Source organism: Papio anubis, chromosome 9 (assembly GCF_008728515.1).
Source record: "Papio anubis isolate 15944 chromosome 9, Panubis1.0, whole genome shotgun sequence".
Lineage (NCBI taxonomy): Eukaryota > Metazoa > Chordata > Mammalia > Primates > Cercopithecidae > Papio > Papio anubis.
This window is the reverse complement of record NC_044984.1, coordinates 88,268,419-88,289,897: the sequence shown is the minus strand read 5'-3', so window position 1 is coordinate 88,289,897 and position 21,479 is coordinate 88,268,419. Positions and strand designations below refer to the sequence as shown.

The 21,479-nt window shown below is 42.0% G+C and overlaps 1 protein-coding gene across 13 annotated transcripts in view; it reads right to left on the bottom strand.

The window, feature by feature from the left end:
- Positions 1-445: 445 nt before the first annotated feature.
- CRADD (CASP2 and RIPK1 domain containing adaptor with death domain) overlaps positions 446-21,479 on the bottom strand; it is a 188,131-nt gene continuing 167,097 nt past the window's right edge. For 5 of the 13 annotated variants that reach the window (XM_017946111.3, XM_021922769.2, XM_017946110.3 and 2 more), the window contains one exon: positions 10,079-10,818. Coding sequence is in view for 6 of the 13 variants with exons in the window: in XM_017946110.3 (XP_017801599.1) it covers positions 10,517-10,818 (302 nt within the window). In the remaining 7 variants the exon portion in view is untranslated. Of the gene's footprint in view, positions 682-1,411; positions 2,959-4,684; positions 4,823-5,991; positions 7,003-10,078; positions 10,819-21,479 lie in introns of those variants that run through there. The other 8 variants (XR_001892876.3, XR_002515777.2, XR_001892882.3 and 5 more) reach the window with 6 other exon arrangements.

Here is a 21,479-nt window from a genome sequence, read left to right as displayed (position 1 = left end):
ACTTTTTTTTTTTTTTTTTAATTTATTTGTTATTATTATACTTTAAGTTGTAGGGTACATGTGCATAACGTGCAGGTTTGTTACATATGTATACTTGTGCCATGTTGGTGTGCTGCACCCATCAACTCGTCATTTACATCAGGTATAACTCCCAATGCAATCCCTCCCCTCTCCCCCCTCCCCATGATAGGCCCTGGTATGTGATGTTCCCCTTCCTGAGTCCAAGTGATCTCATTGTTCAGTTCCCACCTATGAGTGAGAACATGCGGTGTTTGGTTTTCTGTTCTTGTGATAGTTTGCTAAGAATGATAGTTTCCAGCTGCATCCATGTCCCTACAAAGGACACAAACTCATCCTTTTTTATGGCTGCATAGTATTCCATGGTGTATATGTGCCACATTTTCTTAATCCAATCTGTCACTGATGGACATTTGGGTTGATTCCAAGTCTTTGCTATTGTGAATAGTGCTGCAATAAACATACGTGTGCATGTGTCTTTATAGCAGCATAATTTATAATCCTTTGGGTATACTTACCTGGCAGGGGAGATACCATGATCACCAATTCCCAGTTACTTCACACAGGTAAGGAGGCCTTAGGTCATCTCTAAGTTGTTCAGTGGGAGGGAGCAGAAAATTGGTGATTCCTTTCCTCCCCATCATAAGGATCATGGCCAACACCCTATAACAAAAGACAGGTTAACTGGAAAAAAAATAACGAGTGTATTTGATCATAGTGTTTATTTTTTTTTTGAGACGGAGTCTCGCTCTGTCACCCAGGCTGGAGTGCAGTGGCACGATCTCCGCTCACTGCAAGCTCCGCCTCCCGGGTTCACTCCATTCTCCTGACTCAGCCTCCCGAGTAGCTGGGACTACAGGCGCCCGCCACCATGCCTGGCTACTTTTTAATATTTTTAATAGACACGGGGTTTCACCATGTCAGCCAGGATGGTCTCGATCTCCTGACCTCGTGATCCACCCGCCTCGGCCTCCCAAAGTGCTGGGATTACAGGCGTGAGCCACCGCGCCCGGCCAGTTTTTTTTAAAACAATTTCATTTTAAAAAATGAAAGCACTTACACTGACCCTAAAAATATAAATATAGCAAAAATATAAATATAGTAACTGGGTGTGTAAAACACTCATTTGCACACACAATCAGGCATTTATGGAAGCATATGCCCCATTGTGCATGTAAAGACAGGTTTCATTTGCACTTTATTGCTTCAAACAATGAACAGCTTATTTGATCATAGTTTTACATGACAGTTGAGCCTTCAGAATGAAGACCCAGAGATACAGAAGCTATCTAATTTTATGCTTAGGTTTGATGAAGCAGGGACGGTCATGTGGAAATGTATTGGACAAAAAAGGGTATGATCTAATGGAAATAGATTGCGTGGGGAAACCTACCAAGGCCTGGCTGTTCAGCTTCTTCTTGGCCTCTCCGTGCAGCATTCCTTCCTCCCAGGTATGGGGTAGGACCCCTCTGGGATGGGGGTCTTAGTTTCTTTATGGCTAAGTGTTACACAGAAGAATGGTGGAAGGTTAGAATAATATTTCTAGGTTTTATGGCTGGCTTTGGGGAAAAGGAGTTCTTGTTTCTATGACCCATCTTGGGGAAGAGGGATCACAGTTTCTATGGCTTATCTCAGGGGAGAATGAGGGGTGAGAGACGGGGCGGGGGGCGCAGAAGAAGGTCCGAGAGAGACTTTGCTTCTGAGGCTACTTTGGAGGCTTTCATTTTGGGGTATTGTTTTCTGAGTTCCAACAGTGGCAATGATGTTCATTTTCAACAAAAGGGAGGACTGACAATGTGGAACTTAATCTAAGTCTTATACTCTAAAAAGTAGAGATGTTAAGAAATCTTCGGCCCTTTTGGGTTGTAGGCACTGGCTAATTGCCAAGGGCCACGCAGGTTTTGCATATTCTGAAGTAAGACCCACCTCCATCCTTCCTCATGCTCCCTTAAGACTCTCTTTGTCTCCATAAAAGCCAGGCTCATTCCTTTTCTTTGAGGTATTTCTTATTAACGAATGTCCTCCTACTGCAATAGCCTGAATAAAAATCATATCCTAATTTACTGGTGTATTTTGTCTTTCATACTTTCATAAGGGGGGGGATTTGTGTTGGGAGGGTTTATTTATAGCCTTAAAGCGTCTGTTGGAAAATCAGCAGCTGACAATAGTGAGTGACAAAAGAACTCTTGACAATAGATAACAGACAGCCAAAGGGTCTGTTCCCTCAGCAGAAAGCCAGCATGAAGCTCAGTTTCAGAGCACGGAATAATTATTACTTCCAGAGGCTGACAGAAACTTGACTCAAGCAGATGGTTGGACAAAAATATATTGTTGGAAGAAATTTCCCAGCATAAAAAGTAAATGTCACTCTATATAATTTGCCCATGAAATCAACTATCTCCAATGTGCTAGCCACAAAAGACTCAGTCCTTCCCTGTCTGGGGGCTCTGGTTATAAAGAGATGGGGTGGAGGCAGAAGTCCCTGGAAGATGGAGACTGTCATACATCACATGTCTATAAGCTCTTGCTCCCCTTCTTGCCATGTGATCTCTGAACAGGGCAGCTCCCCTCTGCCTTCTTCCATCATAAGTGGAAGTAGCCCAAGGCTTTCACCAGATGCCCAGTCTTTAGTCAGCAGATTCATGAGCCAAATAAACCCTTTGTAAATTACCCAGTCTCAGGTATTCCTATGTAGAGACACTAAATGGACTAAGATAAACCACTACCTACTATTTATATTCAAAGAAATATTCCCTAGACAGACACTGTCATTCTTGGGCAGGACACATACCAGGAGCACCAAATTCATCAGCAGTCTATAACTGGGCTTACTTACAGCATTTGTAGTTATTTGTTGTCCTTGGATTAACAACGAGCTGATGAGTTGTGAAGACCTTGATATTGGCCAAGCCCTCACAAAATTGATTCATCTTCTAGAAGCTGACAAGTAGGAGGTTATATGTCACCAAAAGAAAGACTAGTAACTACTTGATCAAACCCAACCCATTTTATATTTCCTCCAAATATTCTCCATTAAGAATGTAATTTGACATAAAAAACAGGCCTGCTTAGAGATAGAATATGAAAATGAAATGGAAATATATGAGTATTGCAAGATGTTGGGTTTGTTTTTACTTTTTAAGTGCTCAAACCTGGATTTCATAACCTATGCTTTGAATTAGCAATAGCTATCAGAATTATTGCCATATATTTTGCACAAGTTTAACAGACAAGGCTTAATTGGCTCACTGAACTGTGTCTTTGTGAGACTTTAATTTTCCTGTAAGAACAGTAAATGCCAACAAGATAGACATCCCTGTTCTTCTAAGCTTTGTTTATAGTTCTAGGAAGTAAACAGGCAGTTATTATATTAAAAAAACATTCCCTGTATGCCAGCAACATCTAATTTTAATATGTAGGAGTTTTAGAGGAAAAGGGATAGGGATGTCATAAAAAAGAGCCCCAAAATATGCCTAATACCTAGAACTTGAAGTCTGATCTTGATTCCCCTGTGGATTAACAAACCACATGTTTCTCAATGTCACTGTCATCTTGATGTACAGGATATTTGCCACTTAGTTCCTAAAATGCTCTGAGATCACATTTTGGAGGCATATTTATCTTGCATACCCATGGCAAGGAGAGCCATTTGTCAAACTGGATGTAAAATAAATTAAATGGGATTCTGCTGCCCATACACATTAATGCCTCCCAAAGAGACCAGCGTGCTAACTTGGGCAGGACTTACAAAAGCTCAGTTGAAGTATTACCTCCTCTGTGGCCAACTTAATTGCTCCCTCTGTGCTGGCCATGGTTGCTGGTGGTTATAGCTGTCTCCCCAATAGGCTGAGATCTTGAGGGCAGAGACTATGTCTTATTCATCTTTGTATCTCTGGTAACTTGCATAGTGTTTTGTAATCAGCAAGAATTTGCTCAAAGACTGTAAATACTCATTTAAGGGTAGCCAACTGTTAGATCTGAATCCACCCCAACACTGAGTATGCTCTGAAGTGTGCCACAGTTCATAGCCACTTATCTTTAGAGTCCTGATAAAGATATTGAGAGACTATGCAGTTTCTATTTCTATACCACAAACATCTGCAGGAGGTGATTCTACTAGCCTCACACTTCTCAGAGCCCTGGAAGGGTGAAAAAGATTAGAAAAACTGGGCCGGGTGCAGTGGCTCACGTCTGTAATCCCAGCTGGGAGGCTGAGGTGGGTGGATCATGAGGTCAAGAGATCGAGACTATCCTGGCCAATATGGTGAAACCCCATCTCTACCAAAAATGCAAAAATTAGTTGGGCATGGTGGCACACACCTATAGTCAGGCTGAGGCAGGAGAATCGCTTGAGATTGCAGTGAGCCAAAATCATGCCACAGCACTCCAGCCTGGTGACAGAGCAAGACTCTGTCTCAAAAAAGAAAAAGAAAAAGAAAAAGAAAAACTCTGATAGCCAAAAGAATTCAACTCAGTGGTTTAACAAAACATCTCTTCCAGGCACTGTTCTAAGTATGTTATACCTTTCATCTCATGGAATCCTCACTGTGACCATGGGTGGGTACTGTTATTGTTTGCATTTTACATGTGGGGAAACTGGCACCCAAAGGTGGAGTAACTTGCCCACGTGATAGAGGCTTAGATAGAGCCTTATTACTTCTCATACCTCTCGCTTCCCAAGAAGCCAGGCAAATGAATCATTTCTCCTCTGCATTCCCATAGACTCGATACTCAGGCACAGGCTTGATTGCATGTTGTTGTAATTAGAGCTTCACGTCTGTCTCATCGGTCAAACAGTGAGTTCCTGGAGAAGAGGAACTGTGTATTTATTAGTAACCTTTTCACCTCCCTGCTTAACAGTGACTGGCATGTAGTAGCCTCTGCTTGAGTGTTTGCTGAATAACTGAATGAGGGGAGGCTCTATTCAAAGCTACCACACCTGGAGAACTCCCCAGAGAAAGGGATGAAGACAGACTCATCCTACTGCCTCAGGACTCTGTGTGTGTGTGTGTGCGTGTGTGTACATCCAACAGCAACTTTCACAGTGGGCCACCAAAGCCTAGTGGAACTAACTGGCATTTAAACCAGATACCCTATGTTTTCTAGAGCAAAGGTACTCAAATTTTTTTTGTTTTTTTAAGACAGAGTTTTGCTCTGTCTCCCAGACTCAAGTGCAGTGGTGCGATCTTGGCTCACTGCAACCTCCGCCTCTTGTGTTCAAGCGATTCTCCTGCCTCAGCCTCCCAAGTAGCTGAAATTACAGGTGCTGGCCATCACGGCTGGTTAATTTTTGTATTTTTAGTAGAGACAGGGTTTCACAGTGTTTCCCAGGCTGGTCTTGAACTCCTGGAGCTCAAGTGATCCGCCCCCCTCGGCCTTCCAAAGTGCTGGGATTATAGGCATGGACCACCACATCCATCCCTAAAATATGTTTTTAAAGGTTTTAAAAAGTGTTAAAAAGTCAAAAGTTTTTAAAAATGTTATTCATACTTTAAGCCCAGCAATTCCACTTCTAGGAGATTATGCTAAGCATCATCATGGCTATATGTCTATATGTTTATGGTCTAGAGGCCATCAACATAAACATATGTGTGGCTGAGCAGGTGGAAGGAACTGGGTAAAGGATATGCATACTGTGGGGTGGGCGATGGGAAGGACCGTGGCATGCTAGAAAAGGCTTGCCTGGGGCTGGGCGTGGTGGCTCAAGCCTGTAATCCCAGCACTTTGGGAGGCTGAGACGGGCGGATCACGAGGTCAGGAGATCGAGACCATCCTGGCTAACACAGTGAAACCCCATCTCTACTAAAAAATACAAAAAACTAGCTGGGCGAGGTGGCGGGCGCCTGTAGTCCCAGCTACTTGGGAGGCTGAGGCAGGAGAATGGCGTAAACCTGGGAGGCGGAGTTTGCAGTGAGCTGAGATCCGGCCACTGCACTCCAGCCTGGGTGACAGAGCGAGACTCCGTCTCAAAAAAAAAAAAAAAAAAAAAAAAAAGAAAAGGCTTGCCTGTTATTGTGATTCAAGGACAGAGTTCCAGAGTAGCCAAAGGTTGTTTTTCAATAGGGCCCAAAAATCTCAGTTTAGAAATATTGGCTGTGGTGGATTGCAAAAAATCGACCAAGTTATTCCCCTCCTCTCTCCATGCCTTTCGGTAAAGCCCTCCCACACCGACTCTGAGCTGGCACATGACTGGCTTTGGCCAGAGATGTCAGCAAAAGGGATGCAAACAGAGGCTTGAAAGGTGTTTCCACACAGGGGCTTGCCTTCTTGCTGCCCTGGGAACCCCCGCTACTACTACCATGTAAAGAAGGCAGGGTAACCTGACAGATAAAAGGGTGTGACCTAGACACATGTGACCCATTGCCCCAGGAAATAACCTGTGACTTTCCAGACACATGAGTGAGGCCACCCTAGAGCATCCTTCCTCAGCCAACCCACCAGCTGACCACAGATGCACGAGACAGCCCAGCAGAAATCAGCTGAGCGGCCCAGATTGGAAGAGCAAGCCGAGCCAGCTCACAGAATTGTGGGCTAAATTCTAAGCCAATACATTTGTTGTTTGAAGCCATTACATCTTGGGGGTGGTTTGCTATATAAAAAAGCTAATTGAGAACAAAATTAAAATATGTTTGGCGCTAAACAAAGCAGGGATCGAATTCATTGTAATGTCTGATGAATGTAAAGATTTAACCACAAATGCTCCCTTCCTTGCATCACTTTATAATAATGAAAAAGCAAAACCGACCTAAAGATCCATGCAGGGAAGTGGTTAAGACATGATGGCCTAACCGCATACTGGAAAGGTATGCATTGCTGAAAATGATGGCAGAGAATAGTGGCAACACATAGACTACCAACCCTTCATAAGTGTGCCATCAAATTTTGATCAACAGGTAAAATTTCATTGCCCTCCCGGAACACGTACTCTTGTGGAAATGGAACACGAAGCTGATTGGATCATCAGGTAGTGTAGAGGCCATCTTGCTGTAAGGAAGAGAGAAAATCTCAGAATAAAGCCCAGACTGTGCTAAACTTTGCTTTTTGAGGATATAAGAGTGCACAGAGGGGAGCCGTAAACAGCTCTACTCAAATAGTGGAACGTGGTTCCAAATGGGGATGGAGCAAAAAGTAGGACAATGGTTTTGAGAGTGAAAGACATTGCTATACTTGTTGTCATCTTTTTAGTAGCTAAGTGTATTTTTATCTCTTCAAACATGCCACCAAAAATTATAGGACTTGAAAGTGTGTGGTGAACACAAAGGATGTTGAAATCATTGGCATAGAGAAATAATAACACAGAAAGACAGTTTGATGTTATATAAAAGATGCCACTTGTAAAGCAGCAGGTACGATATAATCCCATTCTTGTTATAAAATCGAAAACTTAATTTAGTTAATTTTAAGCCATGAATATAACCATTTGGAGTATGGCATTGAGGAATATTTAAATTTTAATTACACATTTTAGTCTCTCTAAATAGTCCTCACATTGACAAAAAAATGTGTATTATCATTTGGAAAATAAAACACTTTTTATAAGGAAATGCAGAGAAAATCCTATTATTTTTATAAAAAGAATATGCAGGCAGAGAAAACTAATTGGAGGACAGGGATGAAAATTGGGATGTACAGTGCTTAGATGGGAGTAGGGGTAATTCTTATTTTTCTTCATCTTGTTTTTTTTCCAACTGCCATAATAAACATGTATTTTATGTTGAGAAAATTTAATAAAAGTTATAGTTTTAAAAACATTAAGGGCCACACTCACGCATAGAAAAGGCTTACCTGTTATTGTGATTCCAGGACGGGGATCCAGAGTAGCCAAAGGTTGTTTTTCAATAGGGCCCAGAAATCTCAGTTTAGAAATATTGGCTGTCATGGATTGCAAAAAATGGACCCAAATATGCGCGCGAGCGCACACACACACACACACACACACACGCACGCACACTGCAACCCAACCCAAAGTGCTGCAAGACTGTATATTAATATACTTTTTGTCAGTGCCTGCAAATGCTCTTGCCACCTCGCTGCATTCATTCAGTTTTCTTGGGGGTAAACAAGAAATTTCTCTGAAATTGTAGAATCTTCTCCCATACAAAACACAGGAAATCCCTACAGGCTCATCACCTCCCCAGTTCTGTTAGGAGGCAGGCAGCTGCCATGTAGCATTATTCGTCATGGCCAGAGGTAGACCAAGATAGGGATTCAGTTGCTCTGCTCTTCCACTCTGCAAACCTTCTGCAAGCACCTGAGCAGGCCCAAGGAGGGGCTGCTGCCATTTGGTGGTGAAGACACTCTACTTGTTACAGGCAACAAGTCAGAGGTCTCTAAGGGCCCCCTCGGCCCTGTCTGTCTGGCCCATCATGGGCTTGTCCTTCACTAACTGTCTCTCACTGCTGACAGAGCCCACAAGTGTCTTTATGCGTGACAGATTCCTTGCAAATGGTGAATGGTGGAAAGATGACCCAGCCAATCATCAGACCTGCTAATGCCATCTAGTCGGATGCAGCAGAGCCCAGCTCTACTCACTCATCCATGAATGTGACTCTGAGCTGTGAGAACAAAAGCCAGAGCAACTCTCTATTAGGAAACCCGGGGGAACACAGCAATGTAACAAGTCCCAGGTTCAAAATGACAAGCAATTCACTGAAGATGCCACAGCAGTATAGTCTATCACTGGGTGCAGTGAGACGGCCAAAACTATGAGAATTTTACAAGATAATGAATTATTGGCTGGGCTACAAAATGGAAAATTCGAACCGATAAGGCCAGTAGACTATCCTTTTGAACCGAATTCATTGAAAGAATAAACTGTGGCATAGCAGCTCTTTTTTAGTAATGGGAATATGGTTACAAGATGCCTGAAAGGATATTATCCACATACTATTGTCATCTTTTTAAGCACCCACTTTGCGTTCAACTCTACCATTCTATAAATTTATTCTTGGAATGGAGAGAAATAAAAAACATGATTTTTTTCCTCCCTTTTGAAAAATCCTGAGTTACGTTAGAATTAGGAAACAGATTCCATAATTATTAATAAGGATAGATCACAGATTGGCTCCATTGTAAAGTTTATAAAATCAAATCCCATTTTAAAGCTTAGTAAGAAATGTGGCAATAGTAGCTCCTCCCACAGTGCCCTCAGCTTTCAGCCACTATTCAGTTTTGCCTGTGGTCTAACTATACCTTCAGCCACAGTGGCGGCACATTAACAGCTACCATTTCCTGAAAGCTGACAGTGAACCGCATCTGGATGTGCTCTTGGCGGACATTATTGCTTTAATCATCACAAAGACCTCAGAGGTGAGTACAGTCATTTCCCCATTCTCCCAATGGGAAACTGAGGCGTAGAGAGGGTAACTTGTCCAAGGCCATACAGCTAGTAGGCGGGGAGCAGGAGTCAAGCTTCTTCAGTGAGCATGCAAGAGAGAAGGGGAGGAGTCCTGTGGAGCAGTTGGAAAGGACTCAGGAGCTGGTGCCCAAGCTCATTCACCCTGGGCCAATCGCTCAATCTCTCTACAGAAGGAGTTGAACCACCTTGCCCACTGCCCACTCAGGATGGCTGAGAGGTCCAAATGAGATCACATACAGGAAAGGCCACGAAAACAGTAAAGCATTCTATAAGCACCATGTGCTATTGATAAAAGGACAGAAGACTAAATCACACTCCTTAGGAGCACAACACTTCAATCATTCTGGCTTCAGTGGAAAGACCACATCCCCTCTCATCTCGACTTAATGCTTTCAATAAACAGCACAGGATTTTCTTGAGCAATCTTTTAAAGATGAAGGGCTCAGGTATGCTTGCTGGTACTTGAACTGGTCTTTGCAGGGAGTTTTAGTGTCTTACGACATTTAATACAGACATCCTGCCTGAGCTATTTATCCTGACTTGGGAAAGTAACCATTTCACTGTTACTATGAATTCTGTTCCAAAAAGAAAAAAAAGACTACTGTAATTTTACACCCTTAATCTATGCAATACAGGAACGAGAAAGAAAAAAAAAAACAAAAAACCCAATGCACTACTTTCTCATGAATGAGGCACATGATATGTAGTAATTCACATTTTATTATTTTATCATTATGAATAGTAAAGTCCACAGTTCAGTCCTCAGACAACATTCAGGTAAATGTTTTACATATGAGATACCTGCTTGTAATGTGATGACATGATATATATATATATATTTTTGAACCACTGTGATTTAATAGTCTATTAAAATGCCATTACACATTTAAAAACTGAACAATTACAACAATGCAATCTTCAAGCAATTAAAAACAAAGAATTGTTGAGCCACCGTGAGAGATCTGCTGAGTAATCTGGCCTTTCAAATAACGTCTAGTGGAAACCCTGTTTTCTCCTTCCATCTGAGGATCATTAAAAATAAAAAACAAACCTACACAAAACACCACCTGCTCTGAGTGAAAGTCAGGATTCAGCCACATGACTCAGGGACTCACTCCCCAGCGGTTGGTGGAGGCACCGTCACTCCAACATGTGCAGGAGCAGCGAGGGGTCCACCTCCACGGCCCGCAGCCCATTGTGCAGGCTCTGGAAGGTGGCCTGCTTCCCGAAGCGCTGCCGCCAACGGACCAAGGCCTCCACCACCTGCGACTGCACGTTGTGGGGGTGGTTGGCCTTACAGCGGTAGATATCTGTCTGGGACAGTCCCAGAGACAGCACCACGGGCTCCCACTCAGGGCCCAGCCTCTGGGCCAGCCGGTTAATCTGCCGGTCTGATGGGGAGCTGTTGAGGATGTGCGAGGGGATTCCAGTCAATCTGTCACCTGAGGAGGAAAAAGACACCCGGGTGAAATGAGCAAGGCAACAAACACATCATTTGGGGGCAGAAATGAGAATCGTGGGGAGAAGACGGCAATGCTTCCAAATGGCAGAGCCAATTGGCTCTCGTCTTCCTGGGGGCTGCTCTGTACAATGCCATGATTCAGGGCTTCAATACCGTTTAGTACCTACGAAAACATTTTTTACAGAAACTTTTTTTTTTTTTTTTTTGAGATGGAGTTTCACTCTGTCACCTAGGCTGGAGAGCAATGGCATGATATTGGCTCACTACAAACTCCGCCTCCTGAGTTCAAGTGATTCTCCTGTTTCAGCCTCCCGAGTAGCTGGGATTACAGGCACCTGCCACCATGCCCAGCTAATTTTTGTATTTTTAGCAGAGATGGGGTTTCACCATGTTGGCCAGGCTGGTCTTGAACTCCTGATCTCAGGTGATCCACCTGTCTTGGCCTCCCAAAGTGCTAGGATTACAGGCAAGAGTCATAGCACCCGGCCTATTACAGAAACTTTGTAAGCAAGAAAATAAAAACTAGAAATCCCACCAGAAAAACTCACTGATAATAACTGGTCTATTTCCTTTGATATATAAAACACATATGTAGGGTTACCTTGTACATGCTGCTTCATAACATGCTTTTTTCACTTATCTCCCTTTTACTCAAGGCCAGGCAAGGCATCTGGGGGAATTCAAGAATAGCTGCACAGACCCCAGCTCCTTCTGGCACTGTCTGTGGCCTTAGTGGTGGGGCCTGTTCCAAGGCTGGGAATGCCCCTCCCTGCAGGAAAGGCAGGTGCTAGAGGACAAAGGCTAAACCAAACAGCTACCCTCCCCAGTGAGGTTGAACTTGAAATACTACCGAGAGAAGGTGTAGCTGCTAACAGAAGCAGGAGCCAAGAGGGCTGCCGAGAACAAAATAAACCTAAGAGGCCATGGGGTACCAGGAAGGGAGGAGAGTGGGGTTTGTTCGTAGCAGAGGCCTCAAGAGTGGAGGAACCGTCCTGGCAGAGCCCCGAAGAGGAACAGGAAATATGTGCTGAGAGAAGCAAGGAGGAAATCTGACCTTCCACTTCCTGAACTAGATTCCTATTTGCCTGAGGCCAGTCTGCTAAGAAGCATGACACTGAGTAAATGGTTATAAATGTGCCCAGCAAAACCAGTGAGCAGTGCCTTTGGTTATATAGAAGGAGCTCCTAAGTTCATTAGGGAAGGCCTTCCAGGGGAAGGAGGTTAAAGCTAAGCCCTGAACACTAGGAGGAGGAGCTGGGTGATGAAGGAGGAAGAGGGCATGGTGCATCTCCAGAAGAGAGAATTGCATGTGCAAAGGCGAGGAGAATCCCAATGGAGGAAGTCAAAGGCACTAGCAGCAGCCAAGTGCAGAGATTGAGAGGGACTCCAAATATCCAAAGTCATTCACTAGGTTCAGACATTTGACAGCACAGTACACTATACTCCCGTCCATCAGCATCATAGGGATTCAGGTCAGTCTACTTCATGCTCACCAGTCCACTACTGTGTTTTGATTTATGATTCAATAAGAAGGCAAAGGCACCTTATTACAAGAGCTGATGTTTTCCACAGCCCGTGCCTTTGGCCTCTGGGCAGTGGCCAATACCTTAGAGATGAGTTGCAAAAATTTTGTCAAGGGCTCTTTCTGGTGTTTGCCAACACTACAATTTAAAAAACAAGGACTAAGAAGCAATTAGAATACTGATGACACTACTGATCAATAGTTGAGATTAACAGCAATGATTTCATGGTTTGTATAAAAACATAGGCTCATTTAAAAAAATTAAAGCGGCCGGGCGCAGTGGCTCACGCCTGTAATCCCAGCACTTTGGGAGGCCGAGGCGGGCGGATCACAAGGTCAGGAGATCGAGACTACGGTGAAACCCTGTCTCTACTAAAAATACAAAAAATTAGCCGGGCGCAGTAGTGGGCGCCTGTGGTCCCAGCTACTCAGGAGGCTGAGGCAGGAGAATGGCGTGAACCCGGGAGGCGAAGCTTGCAGTGAGCCGAGATCGCGCCAATGCACTCCAGCCTGAGGGACACGGCGAGACTCTCTCTCAAAAAAAAAAACAAACAAACAAAAAAAATTAAAGCAACAGAAAACAGCACAAAGAAGAAAAGAAATCATCCAATATCCCGCCATTGTGTTTACAGTTGGTGATAATCATTCTGGATATTTCTTTACGCACATACCCTGGTAGAAGGCTAGATAGAGGGTAATGGGTTCATTTAAAATGATAATATATGAACTTTTCTTCCTAGTAAGAGCTATTTAATTTTGTTTGGATATAACAGAAGAAAAAGCAAAAGTGAAAGAAAATGACATTCTGACTGGCAGTTATAAGTTACATACTTGAAAACACATACATACACACAATTTAATGCACAGAAAAAAGTTATGAAAACTCAACGGTTAACTGCATGTTTTTATAGTAATATTCTATAATTACTTTACATTTCCTCTCCATTTCCTCACACTTGATTTTTTTTTTTTTTTTTGCTTATATAATTTGTATTTTGTCAGATGCCTAACAGTTATACATTTCTTTAACAATCATCCATGCCCCTTGTCCCATTGTTTAGTCCTAAGGTGGAATTATAATGGTTGAATGCTCAGCAGTGTTTTGTTGTTGCTGCTGTTGTTACTGTTTTTCATCTGTGGCTTTTCTACTCCTGGGTCTGTTTTTCTGATTTGAGTCATTTGGGTCAATTTCATCACAGGGTGGTTTTTTTTGTTTGTTTTATTTGTTTTCAAGAAATGCTCATGATTGCAATAGTCCCTGACTTGTTTCAGGTCAAGGCGGCCTGCTTATTGCCTTCGCTGGAATAATAACTTAATATTTAGAGAACAATTTTATATTATTTTTATCTTTTTTATATTCATAATTTTATATTATATTATTTAAATAATTTTATTTCCCTTAAAAGTTTGTAGGCCTTGTTCATACTTTCTGGTAGGGGTTGTTGAAAACTGTGGAGAATTCTGATACCAACTTAGTCATCCAGTATTTTGTGTAACTTGCTTTTCCTGTCTGAGGTCTAAATACCGAAACTTTAGACCAGGGTATATGTTATCCATTCTATATCTGCACTTCCAGGTATGTGGCATAACCTTCCAACCAAAGATTCAGATGTATCTTCCTTTTGGGAAAATCTTCCTGGGTCACATGGTTGCATTCTTTTCTTGCTCCATATGCTTGATGGGTGTGCCTCTTCTCCATGGCTGTCATATTGTTCCTATTGCTTTAATCCCCTCCTTGGGATTATCTCACTCTTTGATTTTCAGCTATGTCTATCCTGTGTGTGTGTGTGTGTGTGTGTGTGTGTGTGTTCTGGTTTTAACGTTGTATTGTGTTTTTGTTCTTAATTTCTTTTGTTGGCTCTGTTAAAAATTCCATTCCACTTCACACTCATTAGGAGAGCTACTATCAAAAAAAACAAAAACAAAAACCAGGAAGTCCCAAATGTTGGCAAGGGTGTGGAGAAACTGGAACCCTTGTGCACTATTGGTGGGAATGGAAAATGGTGCAGCTGCTGTGGAAAACAGTATGGCAGTTCCTCAAACATTTAAAAATAGAATTAACGTATGATCCAGCAATCCCACTGCTGGGTATATACTCAAAAGAATTGAATGTAGGGACTCAAAGAGAAATTCTTACACCTACGTTCACAGCAGCATTATTCACAATAGCCAAAAGGTGGAAGCAAACTAAGTATCCATCACTGGATGAATGGATATGCAAAATAGGGTATAGACATACAACAGAATATTATTCAGCCTTAAAAAGGATGGAAATTCTGACACATGCTCCAGCATGGATGAATCTTGAAGACATTAAGCTAAGTAAAATCAGCCAGTCACAAAAGGACAAATACTTTCTGATTCTATTCATATGAGGTACTTGGAGTTGTCAAATTCAGACACAGAAAGTAGAATGCTGGTTGCCAAGGGCTGGCAGAGGGAGAAATGGGGAATTATTGTTTCATGGGTGCAGAATTTCAGTTCCGAAAGATGAAGACTTTCAGAGATTGGTTATAAAACAATGTGAAGGTACTTAACATGACTGAACTGTATATTTAAAAATGGTTACAATGGCAAATTTTATGTTATGTACATTTTACCACAGTTAAAAATAAAAATTAAAAAGAATCCCATTGTTGTTTTATCATAGCTACATCTTGAGTTTTTGTTTCTACTGAATTGATGCTGAGCCTTTCTATAGCATAAAATACTTGTGAGGTTGAGTTTTCTAGGACTGGGTTTTCTGATAGACCAGATTGGTTGTATGTTTATTTTGGCAAACTGTGTTCCTTTCTTTTCTTTTCTTTACTTAAAAAAATATATATATATTTAATAGAGACAGGGTCTCACTATGTTGCCCAGGCTGGTCTCAAACTCCTGGCCTCAAGTGATCCTCGTGCCCCAGCCTCCCAAAGTTTTGGGATTACAGGTGTGAACCACCGTGCCCAGCCAACAAACTGTGCTCCTCTCTTGCATTCCTCTGCTGCAGCATTTCACAGAGTAGTCATGACACTCACTGCCATCTTGTTCATACCGACAACGTGAGCATCTCTGTCCAGAACTGCTCTTTGCTCTCCTAGAGCAAGCTGATGTATCTTTTGACGTTCTCCTCACTTTATAGGGAACCAGTTGTCATTCTACCTCTGAGCTACAATTTTAGGTTGGCTGCTGCTTTCCATGAACATTTCTGCCATGGAGGAGAGGTAGGAGTCATGAGGCCTGTCTTTGGGAGCTCTATACTCTGTCCTCTTTTGGAGGGGAGTTAAATGTCTTAGACCAGGGCCTACTCTGCCTAACCAGGGCAGACTCACACCTATGGTCTCTGTCCTGTAACTCAACACAGAGACTAGGAGGTGGCCTCCCCTGGGTGCCTTCCTGACTCTGACTCTGCCAAGGGTTTTTTTTTTTTTTTTTTTTTTTTAACATTTATCATGTCTATCCACTCACCACCTCAACCAGCTGCTTCCCATATTGATCTATATTAGGAGGAACCCTCAGGAATTGGTCCTCTCACCTTCCTTTTCCAGCACTGCTTCTGAGGGGCCACAGTGAGGTGTTCCCTTCCTTGCCTGCCACTTTTCAAAGTGGCTGAAATAGAGCTGTAATCGTTTTTTGTTTGTTTGTTTGCTGCAGGTGCATATGGGGGCTGGGTTTGATTTTGTTTCTAACTGCATTTTGGTTCTGTTGCTTGGGTGTTGGGAAGGGAGTCTGTGTTTCTGCTATACTCTGTCATCCTTCTCTCTCACTCTTGGCCAACAAGAATGCAACATATGCTTCCAGCCAATTCTTTGGAAGTAAGGACACAGTTTGCCCTGATTCTTCCACACTTTCAGGGTCACTTAGCCCTTGTAAATAGGGCCACATAACTGGGAGATGGCCAGCAGTTTGTGGACACAGGCTGGAGCAAAGATAATTGGCACATAAGCACCACCCCACCAAGCAGATCAAGCCATTCCAAATGGACATCTTTGCACATACAGAGAGGCAATCACAGCTGTTTGTGCTGTCTGACCTCTATCAGGGAAAGTACCCTTACGAGACCCGTTCAGTTCGTGAATTCTGCTGAACACAAGGGTACTTAAAAATGAGAGTCCCAAGGCTTTGGTGTCAACTCTCAAGGATATACTACATAAATTCAGGTCAAGCCATAAATTAATCCACTGTGACCATCTGGCTACTATTTCTCAAAGCTAGCATGCATGCCTCTAGCAGAGTGTAAGATGAACATTCTGTATTGCAATAGTCATCTATTTTAATATGATTTAAAAAAAATCAATAGCATTTCAAACTCATGAAATGAAAAAGCAAGGATCACAATAAGTAAATTAAAAAGCAGATACAGAATGACAACTAAAAACTTAAAAGTCAGTTAAAAATAAATTTAAAGGGCCAGGTGCAGTGGCTCATGCTTGTAATCCCAGCACTTTGGGAAGCCGAGGCAGGTGGATCATTTGAGGTCAGGAGTTCGAGACCAGCCTGGCCAACATGGTGAAACCCCGTTTCTACTAACATACAAAAAAATTAGCCAGGTGTGGTGGTGTACGCCTGTAATTCCAGCTACTCGGGAGGCTGTGGCAGGAGGACTGCTTGAACATGGGAGGCAGAAGTTGCAGTGAGCTGAGATCGCACCATTGCAATCCAGCCTGGGCAAGAGAGTGAGACTCCCTCTCAAAGAAATAAACTCCCTCTTAAATAAATAAATAAATGAATAAATAAATAAAATAAAAATAAATTTAAAGAAAAGCATTAAATTAGGCTGGGCACGGTGGCTCACGCCTGTAATCCCAGTACTTTGGGAGGCTGAGGCTGGCAGATCACTTGAGCTCAGGAGTTAGACCAGCCTGGCATACATGCTGAAACTTCATCTCTGCTAAAAATACAAAAATTAGCTGGGCATGGTGGCAGGCACCTGTATTCCCAGCTACTTGGGAAGCTGAGGCAGGAGAATTGCTTGAACCTGGGAGGCGGAGCTTGCAGTGAGCGAGATCACGCCACTGCACTCCAACCTGGGCAACAGAGCGAGACTGTCAGAAAAAAAAAAAAGAATACAAAGACAAAAAAGAAAAAAAAGAAAAGCATTAAATCATTAAATTAGTGGTAGAAATGGTACCTAGATATCGCAAAAATTAAACAAGGGGACCCCAAATTACTGAAGCTTGGAAAGTGCATTATTTCTCCACAAGTGTGCCCTTAGCATTCTAGGCAGACAATGTGCTGTACAGGGCTTCTCCAGTACATGATGGGGCCATCAGCATCCCTGGCATCTACCTTCTAATTGCTAGCTATACCCTATACCACCACACACACACACGTTCACATACCCTGGGGTGAGGCAGCACTACCTCTGGTTAAAACCACCAGACATTGTGGTATAACCTGGTTTAAAAAATCCTAAATGGGAATTTAACTCCTTTTAGACAGCCCTCATATAGGGCTGTATAAAATGTTCTCCCTTATACAGATCCTAAATTTTTCATGCAATCTTTTAATCCAATTCTCAGTGAAACTCGTCTGTTTCAAAATGAGCAATACACACTGACAACCCCATTTACTGCAGTGAAGCCAAGATCCACTTAAAGGAAAATGGAAACCCCTCGCCCTGCTCTCCACCCCCATCCCTGCCCCGACTTAACTTATTCTCTCACCCCTCCATCCCTCATTTCTGTGGTCACTATGTGAATGAAAATGACACAGCATTCTCCCTCCTTCTCCAGTTATCTCCTCCTTCCTCACCCATGCCTATCAATCACTGTTCTGGCCTCAAAACTAAAAATCTCCTCTCTAATCCCTATTACATTTTGTGAAAGTTTCTCACATAATTTTTCCAGGTTCTGTATGTGACATTGCTGACTCCGAAGCTCCTTATGGGCAGAGACCAGGTCTTCCACTTCTGTGACCTCCTTCCCCTAGTCTTTAGCCCTTTGCCAAGCACAAAAGGGAACTCAACATACACCTTTCCAGGAGCTGATGATCATCTTAGAGCAAAAGAGCCCTCCAAGTCAAGTTTCTGACTCACCATCTCCACCAGCTGTGTGTTTGACTTCATCTGTTCCAGAAAAAAAGCCATGTCTTCTAACGAATTTCTGTGCAGCAGTCCTTCCTACCTATTCCTTATTGCTTTCACTGGAATAAATGGTGGGATGTGGGTTCTGTGAGTGAAGGACAGTCCACAGGCCCAGGGTCCTGTCTGGTCAACCTCCTGTTTTCACCTTGCATTCAATGATGTGATCACCTTATAGGTAATCTGAGAATAGGAACTCTCCAGGGTTCAAAAGCACAGTTCAGAAGCTGAAGACCAAGGACTAAAGAAGAGGCGCAGCAGACACACAAACTGCTGCTGGAAGAGTCAAAAAGGTTTTTTAACTATGAAATTCCTTTTTCAACTTCAGTTATTTTGTGATATGACAGGAGATGTTGTAAGAAGATATGGGTTTTTTGGTTTTTTTTTTATGACGGTGACTGGGTTGGTCATGGGGTAGCACTTCTACAAACTATATACATTCCTTTGCAGGGTCTGTCTGGTAATATACCAGTCACCCCGGCTCACGGCTGTAGTGAGCCACTGTTAATGATGGAAGTGTCATATGCTACAGGTGTGCAGGACTAGAAAAAAACTGAGCTAAGAGACTGTCCTGTTCCAGTGCAACTGCTTTTTAGAAGATAAGGCTAAATGCTTCTATGAGGACATTTGAGGCCTCTGCTCATGTGAAGTCCACTAATGTTCCATTGATCAAAGCAAGCTATGTGGCCAAACAACACCAACAGGAAAGGGAATTAAATCTTTGCACGGGGTAGGAGGAAGGAAAGTTTGCTCAACAATGAACTCTAAACACTCACAAGTGTTGGATATTGGTGCAGGAAAAACACAGAAACTTGAACAGACCAAAGTATGAAATACACTGAAATAGCAAACAAAGCCCTCCCTTGACAAAGAGCCCTAGGCCCAGATGGCTTTATAGGTAAGCTCCATCAAATGCTCATGGATCCTGTGGACCCTGGACAAGTTAAAGCGGGAAAAAGATAAAGCTCATGGAACACTTAATTTCCTATCATATGTAAGTTGTTCCAGACAATCAAAAAAGGACAAAAGCTATCTGGCTGATTTTATGAGGATACTACAGTTTTTATTCCAAACAGGATAAGAATACAAGAAGAGAAAAATTATAGGCTTGTTTCAGTTACGATTTTAGAAGCAAAAATTATAAATAAAATATTAAGTAATTGAATCAAAAAATTTAAAGTAACATATCATGAACAAGTAGAATTTATCCTAGGTTTGCAATATATTTCAACATCATAAAATCTACCACTTAACTCAATATATCAATCCACCAAAGAGGAAACTCATTATTATCTTAATAGATGCAGAAAAAAATTTTGATAAAGTTTGACACAAAACTATAATTTGAAAAAATATATTTCTTTAAAAATTCAAAATATGGGAAACTTTCTTAATTTGGTAAAGATTATAACAGCATTTGATTTGGTGGAGAAACTTTAAATGTATTCTCTTTAAAAAGACAAGGATGCACACCATCACCATTACTGTGGAATACAGTATTGGACGTCCTGACCAGTGCTATAAAGAAAGAAAAGAAATTAGTTTTGGGAGGCCAAGGCGGGTGGATCACCTGAGGTCAGGAGTCTGAGACCAACCTGATCAACATGGAGAAACCCCGTCTCTACTAAAAATACAAAATTAGCCAGGCGTGGTGGTGCATGCCTGTAATCCCAGCTATTTGGGAGGCTGAGACAGGAGAATCGCTTGGACCCAGGAGGCGGAGGTTGTCATGAGCCGAGATTGAGCCATTGCACTCCAGCCTGGACAATAAGAGTGAAACTTTGTCTCAAAAAAAGAAAAAAAAAAAAAAGAAATTAGTTAAATTAGTTATAAATAATAAGCATTTCAAGGGAAGAGATAAAACTAACATTATGTTCAGAAAATACGACCTAATACATAGAAAAATATCAGGATTAGCAGATAATCTATTAGAATAAGAGGACTGAGCAAAATTGCCAGATACAAGATCAACTTAAAAACAAAAAACTACAAAGCAGCATTTCAATACTCTCATAATAATCAAATACAAAACACAATAAAAATACAATAAGCAATGAGAAGGATAAAGGATCTATGAAATTAATAAAGACTGTATAAGATCTTTATGGGGAAAATTTTAAGCCTTTATTAAAAGACATAAAGCAAGAGCTGACTAAAAGGAGAATTGCTGTCGTGCTAGGTGCTAGGTGGGATGCCATTATTATAATATAAAGATGCTGATTCCTATAGTGACAATTAAAATTCCATAATGGGGAAAGAAGAGGCTTTCCCCAAACTGAGGGGAACTAGCTAATTACAGAGGAAAAGAAAACTGGCCTGGAACATCACACCATGAACAGGGGTGGATCCCATGGAGATAAAGTCCCAAAGGTAAAACTATAAAGTTCATGGAAAACAGGGCAGGAGTATCTTTATGGCCTGTGGTCAGAAGCGGTTTTTAAAATTAATCTCCCAAAGGTACATTTTTTATGTCAAAATTAAAGATTTCTGCTCAACGAAGGAGACATGATCCAAGCTGATGTCTAAGACCGAGGCTAATGTCTAAGACCAATAAGGGAAACACTATCTAGACTGTGTAAGGTGTTTCTGAAAATCAACAGCAAAGGTAAGAACCTCCACAGGAAACAGAACAAAGGTATCAACAGGTGATTCAAATTAGAGGAAACACAAAAGGGAGCATATCAAGAGATGCTCAAATGCAGAAATTTAAGAAACAAACGTAAACAACAATGATAAAGCACTTTATATGTATAGAAATCTAGACAATACCAAGCTTTGGCTGGGATGTGATGTAGGAACCTTGTTCACTGCCGACGGAAATAAAAATCGGACAGTTATACTGGCCAGCAAGTTGGCAGTGTGGGTAAAATTGAATGTACTTTCCAATCTAGTTGTGTTAGATGTACCCAAGAAAAGTTCTAAAAAAGACCTGTAAGAGACACGTATTAGGTTGTTTGTGTAAAGCTTCATTATTTCTGCTAGCAAATACACATATACCTTATAATCCAGAAACCCTCTTTTGGGAGATACAGGTATCTCCACGTCAGGAAAATTCTTA